The sequence below is a fragment of the Schistocerca nitens genome, chromosome 3 (genome assembly GCF_023898315.1).
Source record: "Schistocerca nitens isolate TAMUIC-IGC-003100 chromosome 3, iqSchNite1.1, whole genome shotgun sequence".
Taxonomy (NCBI): Eukaryota; Metazoa; Arthropoda; class Insecta; order Orthoptera; family Acrididae; genus Schistocerca; species Schistocerca nitens.
This window is the reverse complement of record NC_064616.1, coordinates 344,993,267-345,001,488: the sequence shown is the minus strand read 5'-3', so window position 1 is coordinate 345,001,488 and position 8,222 is coordinate 344,993,267. Positions and strand designations below refer to the sequence as shown.

Genomic DNA, 8,222 nt, shown 5'->3' with positions numbered 1-8,222 from the left:
TTGGGCATTATATTCCACAAATCTGAAAACCTGAATGCCATCTCCTCATATATGTTTAGATTATGAACTGTATAGTAGATATTTTTCTTCCGTTTTCTGTAATATGTTATGTATCAGATACTTCTATACATCTGAATTCTACTTCATGATGGTTAATATCCTTATACTTGTGGTATTTACTGTGTTTCCCTTTTCACTAATATGTTTCCCTTTTGTATTATATTCATTTTCATTATGTTAGTATGGTAACATTTTTCTATAATATTTTATTATTCTTCTTTACGTAACATTAACAGACATTTAAGCCTCATTCATTGAAATGCTGAAAGAGACTTAAAGCTTACACTACATTAGACCATTCTATATGAAACTAGACATTTTAGGCGATAGCCACAGCCACGGTATTGTCTCACGCATAAATAAAGCTTCAAATGTGAAATCGATGAGCTTTGTAAAGCCTGGGGCGCCCCTGTCAGAAATAAGAAAACTAGTTTTTTCTGAAGAAATAAAAAAGCTGTCTTCGAAAGATTTTGTTGTCCTCTTTGGTGGATCTAATGACATTTATCAAAATGATACATCTAAAGCCTGTTGCGAATTAAACAAGTGTTTATCTGAACTAAGTCATACAAACGTTATCCTCGTTAATATACCACAAAGGTACGACTTGATGTCCTGGTCGTGTGTCAACAAGGAAATTAGTGCTGCCAATGAACTTTTTTCCAGTATATGCAAACAATATAGAAATGTTTCTGTTGTTAATATTAATACCATTGGACGCAGATTCCACACTACTCACGGGCTGCACCTAAATGGCCTTGGAAAGCAACTTGTTACATTAAAGCTAATGGAAACTATTCAGAGACTGCAATACTTACCAACAACATCATCAGTGGTACCTGTATCATCATCACAGAAAGTATCTCTAGGAGTGACTAATGCAGAATCAGATACAGTAGCAGAAAATGCAGCAGAAGTACCTAAAGAAGCAATACTAACAGAAGTAGAATCAACAGCAGCATCAGAAGAACCACATTCAGTAGCAGCAGAAGTAACTCCTCCAGCATTAGAACCAGCTCCTACAGCAGTAACACCATCTCCCTCACCAGCAGTAGCAGCACAAACTACTTCACCAGAAATAGCAGAAGAAACACCATCAGCAACAGCAGAAGCAACTCCTCCAGCAGTAGAACCAGATCCTATAGCAGCAGCACCATCTCCCACACCAGCAGTAGCAGAACCAACTCCTTTACCAGTAATAGCAGAAACAACTCCTCCACCAGCAGCAACTAAACCAACTTCACCAACAGCAGAAACATTACCAGCTCCTCCTCCATCACCTTCAAGAGTAGCAGAAAAGAATAGACCAGTCACAGTAAGTAAAGTATCACCTTTGTCTCATGATGAAGTGATACCAAATGATTTGGGAAAACATGTTCCTATAAAACTTGTGGACAGTAAAGTGAAACAAACCTCCAACCGTGTTTCAAACAGACCCAAAAAATTACCAAAGAGAATTGAAGATTTTTTATGGTTTATCCCAAGGAAGTCCAACCGCCACCTAACGTAGATTCCAGGGCTGAAAAAACAATTAAATGTTCTCCATTGTCCCATAATACTGTACTCCTCCCCTCCTGTGACATTAACAAAAACCACTCACCAACTTTGTCTTTCAAGATAGGTTATCTCAATATTGAAAGTATAAGTGGAAAACACATAATTTTAAATGAATTTGCAAATGAGAACTTATTTGATGCATTATGCTTAAGTGAGCACTGGTGTAAAGGAAATGAAATATCTTTTCATGTACTAGATGATTTTCACTTAGCAAACAGTTTTAGCAGAGAGCAACATATTCATGGGGGTGTATCAATTTACATTAAGAAGGGATTAATAAATTGTAGTAATGAACTAGATCTAGGATTTTTGTGCAGTGAGATACATTTTGAAGCCACAGGCGTATATCTGGATCATTTAAAAATTGCTATTGTGTCTCTTTATAGATCACCAGATGGAAGTCCATTAATATTTTTAGAAAAACTTGAGACTTTACTAAACTTCTTTCTTAGTCCTCAGTGGAAGAAATATAGTATCGTGATTGGTGGTGACATCAATGCCGCATTTGATGTAAACAAAGATGTGCACACTGTAAATGAATTTAAAAACCTGTTACGACAATTCAACTTCATTTTTACGAACTGCAAACCCACAAGACAGTCCGCTTGTCTCGACAACATACTTACAAATGTCAATAGAGAGTTACTGTCTTCAGATGTAGCTGTCTTCGATTTCTCGGACCATGACTCAGTTTGGGTAAAAATAGGTACAGATAGGCCTAACATGGAGTATAAGGAGTTTAAAGAGACTAAAGTAGTCATCACAAGACCAATAATGCAAGAAAAATTGTCTAATTTTATGGTCTCACTCAGTAATTATGACTGGTCACATCTGTTTAACAATAATGCTCAGGACTCTGCCAATACATTGTTTGATAGATTTTTTCATTATTTCTTAAATATATTCGAGACTAACTGCCCTCAATACAAATGTAAAGTTAACCCTAAAAGTAACAGTAATAGACATAGGGATAAGAGTCCATGGTATACCGCTCAACTAGCCAATATGAAAAGAAGGTTGTTGTTGTATAGAGATTCTTACAGACTTAAGAAAACTGATATGGCTAAACAAAGGTACTCAAGAGCACAAAAAGAATATAAGTATGCTTTAAATGAGGCCAAAAAACAACATAACCTAGTCAGCATTGAGTCATCAAAAAATAAATGCAGAAAAGCATGGACTATAATAAATTCAGTGGCCAAAAGCAAGCAGAAAGTTGAGGTAGTAATTTCAGCAGACGAATTTAATAACTACTGTATAAAATCTGTTAACCAAATTAGGGAAAGCATTGTGAGGCCACAAGAGACTGTTGTTGATCTCATTAAATACCATAATGTAGACTACACCCTGAACGATAAATTCCTTTTAACAGAGGTCACACCAGATGTTGTTTTAACTCTTGTAAATAACTTTAGACCCTCTGATAGTGAAGATATATATGGTATTTCTTGTAATATGTTAAAAAAGATAATTGGCTACATAGTATATCCTCTTACTAAATGTATAAATAGATGTCTAATTGAAGGAGTATTCCCAGAAGTATTAAAATTATCCAGGGTTGTGCCCATTTACAAGAAAAGAGACAAAAATTGCCCACCTAGCTATCGCCCAATATCCCTGACACCTATTTTATCTAAAGTTTTGGAATCCATCATCTACTCCCAGTTGTGTGATTATCTGACATGTAATAACATTATTACTCCGGTACAATTTGGCTTTAGGAAGGGCAAATCCACAGTCCATGCCATTGACTCCCTGATTAAAAAAGTGCTTAATGCTTATGAAAGAAAAAATTTTGCTCAGGCTACATTTTGTGATCTGAGCAAAGCCTTCGATTCTGTGGAGCATATTTCACTCCTCAACAAACTAGTTTATTATGGAATCACAAACAGTGAAGTCGACAACATTTTTGAATCTTTCCTCAGCAACCGTAGACAAATTGTTTGTATTGGTAAACAGAGATCACAGCTAGCTGAAGTTAAGTGCGGTGTGCCACAAGGCTCAGTATTAGGACCTCTGCTATTTATCCTAATGACAAATGATCTACCATCCTACATAAATACTCACTCCATTCTCTATGCAGATGATACCACTTTTTTCAATATCAGCTCAGACATTGATATGCTCCAAACTGTGGCAAATGACACAATATCACAGGCATCAGTCTGGTTCCGAGCTAATGGGTTCCTGCTTGATGAAAGTAAAACTCAAAAGATTGTATTTAGTTTGAGAGATCCGCCAGCAGAAGACTTCAAGAATAGTGTTAAGTTCTTAGGTATTGTTATAGATACTAAACTGACTTGGGAGCCACATATTAAATACATTAGTGCAAGGCTGTCTAGAGTGGTGTATTTGTTAAAGAATTTAATAAACCATGTACCTGCGGCCTATGTAAGATCAGCCTACTTTGCTTTTTTCAAAGTATTATATCTTATGGGCTTTTAATATGGGGCAATAGCTCACACCTTCAGGACATTCTGGTACTTCAGAAGAAAGTAATTCGAATTATCACAAACAGTGATAAACTGGCCCATTGCAAACCACTGTTTATCAACTTAAAAATATTAACTGTGATAAACATGTATATTTACACTGCCCTACTGCATATAAAGAGCAACTTATCAGAATACCAGCGTAGAAGAGATGTACACTTTCATGGAACCAGGAATAGTAGCAATCTTGACATACCTTACTACAGATTATCCAAGTCATTGAACAGCTACGAAGTGGTGGGTATGAAGATGTTTAATAATTTGGCACTAGAATGGGTAGAAGCTCCATTTGATGTATTTAAAGACAAATTGTTCAGTTGGTTAGCTGCAAACCCATACTACTCACTTCAGGAATTTTACGACTGTAAAATATCATAGTGGTACTGATTTGGAGAGTGTAGCATAATTTCTTTAACTGAATCAGTTATGATGCAATGTTTTCATATTATTTCATTTTAAATATTGTATTTTATGTAAAACTTATGTCACATATTGATCTTTAACCCATGTATATATGCTGTATAACTTGTATATGTGTAACTTGACTTTGTCAATTGCTGTAATAGCTAAACGACAATAAAATTTCATTCATTCATTCATTCATTCATTCATTCATTCATTCATTCATATTAGAGCAACTTCATGTGAATTTTGTCCATAATTTTGAAAATTGTCACCATATGTCAATTTTGCCATTTCACAACTCAGGTTTCACACTTGGACTATAGACAATCTGTAAGCAAGAAGAACTCTGTTTGTTGTAATCAAAAATTTGTCAGATGCTTTTTGCAGTTTTTTCTAATCTAACCTATACAACCTAAAATTTTCTTGTAATTTTGGAATTTAACTCTGAACATCTGTATTCTATCTTTTGGCATCATTTTGTGCACCATTTGGCAAACCTTATTGTAGGTCACAAAATGTTGTCAACACATTGTTTCCGTATTATGTGAGGGGGGTGTTGTAATGGGACATTCTCTTGCAGCATTAATTTTCCTCAACAGTAGTTGTCGATACCAGTATTATTTTTCAAATTTTGGACAGGTCAGTACTATCTCAGTTGACTTTCTGAAAACTTTTATATAATTTTATACACAGTAAGATATATTTCAAGCTAAAATTTATGAAAAGGAGTTACTTTATAAAATATTTTAGTTTCAATGTTATAATCGATGAATGTACAGTCAAAATTATTTTTTTTTTAGAAACATTTGAAATTACGAATTATTGGCACACTTAAAATTTCTGTTATTAATTATGCAATCCTGTACTGTTTACTATGTTTATTACTGGATTCATTTATGAAATAATAATCGAAATTAATAATGTAGTGGGAAGAAAAGGGAAGAAAAATTGTATACTCTTTGGAATATTGTTATTTCAGCAGTGTGTGGGAGTCATAAGCTTGCCTCTGATTTGATCAGTTGTATTTTTGTATTTTTGTGTGAACAATGTAACTTCAGCTTGAAAAATCAAAAATACTGTGTGATATACTAAAATGTGAGAAAATATATCTAAGTAGAAAATGTGGCAGCAATCTTCAGATTTATTTAGTTCAAACCAACTGTGAGGACTTGATATGAGATTTTCAGCTTCAAGGGTCAGACCCCTAGACAAGAAAAACTGGAGCCATCTCAACATGACAAGCTAAGTAAACTAGAAATTTTATTGTAATATTTGCTCCTCTGAAATCTTCATAAAAGACTTCGCTTATTAATTACTTGTACAGGACATAGTTAAATGTGGACAATAGATGGAAGTAGGAAGGAGGGGAGATTACATGTTTCAACATTACTGTTGCAAATAATTTGGTTTAGCCACCATTACAGCAATGAGAGTCTTCTCCAGGCATTGGTGTCTCATTGGCTTGGAAATACCAGTTCAACAATTTTTAAACCAGTCTCAAGTGGCAGGAATGAAATTCTGTAACATAATCATAAGAAAACTCCAGCGTTCTTGTTGCTGTTGTTGTTGTTGTGTAGATTGAATAATCAGTTTTCGACCATCTACAATTTTCTACTCTACTGCAACAGACTTAAATTTTTATTATTATTTTGCAGAAGTCAGAGCAACCCTGTATGGGATTGCTAAAAGTAAGAGTTGCCACCAGTTTTATCATACCATCCTGGGTGGGCAGGGGGATGGAGGGGTGGGGTGGGGGCGGGATAGGGGTGAATAATCTACAGCTGAATCTGGCACTCTTTATTTGGAATGTCTGAATGTTGACCCCTAAGTTATAAAGACCAGTGATAGAATATTTTCTATATAGTTACCACACATTATTATTACAAATAATAACAGTACATTCAATTTCCAGAAAATTATTTGTTTCTTCTTGGAGTAGGTCTAGGATACTTATAGGACCAGTTTCACAAAATTCTTGAAGCTATATTTTGTCTTCCTTGTAATACATATATATATATTAAAAGTAGATGTATTTATGTTCCACAAATCCTCCTAAACCACAGGATAAATTTCAACCAAACATGTTTCACTCTCAGGAAAGAACCACTGTGTGTTAAGAAACACCAACCTCTCAAAGGAGTTGGAGTGGGGGTGAAAAAGATGTGTAGCTAATGATGGGTAATAGCCAGACTATATCCATCCAGTATTTGAGAATGAGAGCACTAAGCGGTTAGCAATGAACTTTACACATAAATTCTAACCTTTACAAGACTTTTTCTCACTGACATACCACACAAAATGAAGAAAAGAAAAAAGTATATCACTTACTGCAGTTTTTGCTGTTCATGCAGTAAAATTGCCACATCAAACATGACCTTTTAATTTATTGCTTCTGTACTGCTAATTCTATATTCTATTCACAACACATTTCACAGACAGTATCTACAAATACCTACAAAATTATTTCATTGCATGACATGTACATCAAAAATAATGAGCTGCTTGAAAATGAAAATGCACAGTGAAATTTGTGAAAGATACAGGTGAAATATATGTGATGTGTGTACAAGGGCAAAGGCCTTGGGTAAAAGGCTCCTCCTAAACTCCTGAATCAATTTCACCCAAACTTGTTGCAGATATTACTTAGAATCTGGAAAGAAATACTATTGGTGTAAGAACAAGCAACCCCCTATTGGGATGGGGCTGATAATGTAGAGAGAGAAGGAAGGCGGAAGAGATGGATACAGATAAGGGTAGAGGGAAATGGATAGAAAAGGGAGGTGATGGACACAGGGAGAGGCAGGTGGAGATAAAATAGGAGGAGGAAGAAAGAGCGGGGGAGGAGGGGGATAGATGGGGGATGAGGAGACAGACAAAAGAGGAGATGGACAGTTAGAGAGGGAGGAAGAGACAAGACAGACAGTTAGGAGAGGGGTGAGGAGTAGACAGACAGAGAGAGGGGTAGGAGGTGGTGGACAGAGGGATTGGTGTGAAGGAGAGGACAGAGACAGAGAGTGAGTAGGTGGACTAAGAGAGAGGGGAGGTGAGAGGAGAGGAGGTGGACACCAAGAGAGAGAGATGTGGACAGAGAGAGAGAAAGGGGAGTGGACAGAGAGAAGGGGGCAGATGAGGAGAGAGATAGGGAGCAGGAGGTGAACAGAGAGAGGGGGAAGGAGGAAATGGACAAAAAGATGGGAAACCTAGAGATGGACAGAAAGAGGGGGGAGGAGGAGAGGAACAGAGAAAGGGGGGGAGGAGGAAGTGATGTTCAGATAGAGGGATGAGGTGGACAGAGGGATGAGCGTGAAGGAGAGGACAGAGGGAGAGAGAGGGAGGATGTGGACTGAGAGAGAGGGGAGAAGGAGGAGAGGCGGTGGACACCAAGAGAGAGAGAGGTGGACAGAGAAAGAGAAAGGGGAGTGGACAGAGAGAGGACAGAGAGAGGGGAAGGATGATGTGGAAAGGGAGAGGGGCAGGAGGAGGATGTAGACTACTAGAAGACGAATAAATACATACCTGGGCAATGCCAGGTACATAGCTAATCCCAATATAAATGAAAAAAACTGACATGATGCATTTTATTTAAAGTAGAATTGCATAAGAATTTAACTCTGACTGCTGCTGCTGATGGTCAGTTTTTGTGGTGTTAATTGTACATAATGCAGTAGATGTAAAATTAAAATTTAATTCATTTCTAAGTAATTTCTCGCT

The 8,222-nt window shown here is 36.5% G+C and overlaps 1 protein-coding gene across 1 annotated transcript; it reads left to right on the top strand.

The window, feature by feature from the left end:
- The first annotated feature begins 844 nt into the window (after positions 1 to 844).
- On the top strand, positions 845 to 1,567 carry LOC126249225 (calphotin-like). The gene has a single exon (XM_049950881.1). The coding sequence runs from the start codon at positions 845 to 847 to the stop codon at positions 1,565 to 1,567; it is 723 nt and encodes a 240-aa protein (XP_049806838.1).
- Positions 1,568 to 8,222: the final 6,655 nt, after the last annotated feature.

Coding starts and splice junctions, on each gene's coding strand:
- LOC126249225 (XM_049950881.1), top strand. CDS start 845: ATGGAAACTATTCAGAGACTGCAATACTTACCAACAACATCATCAGTG.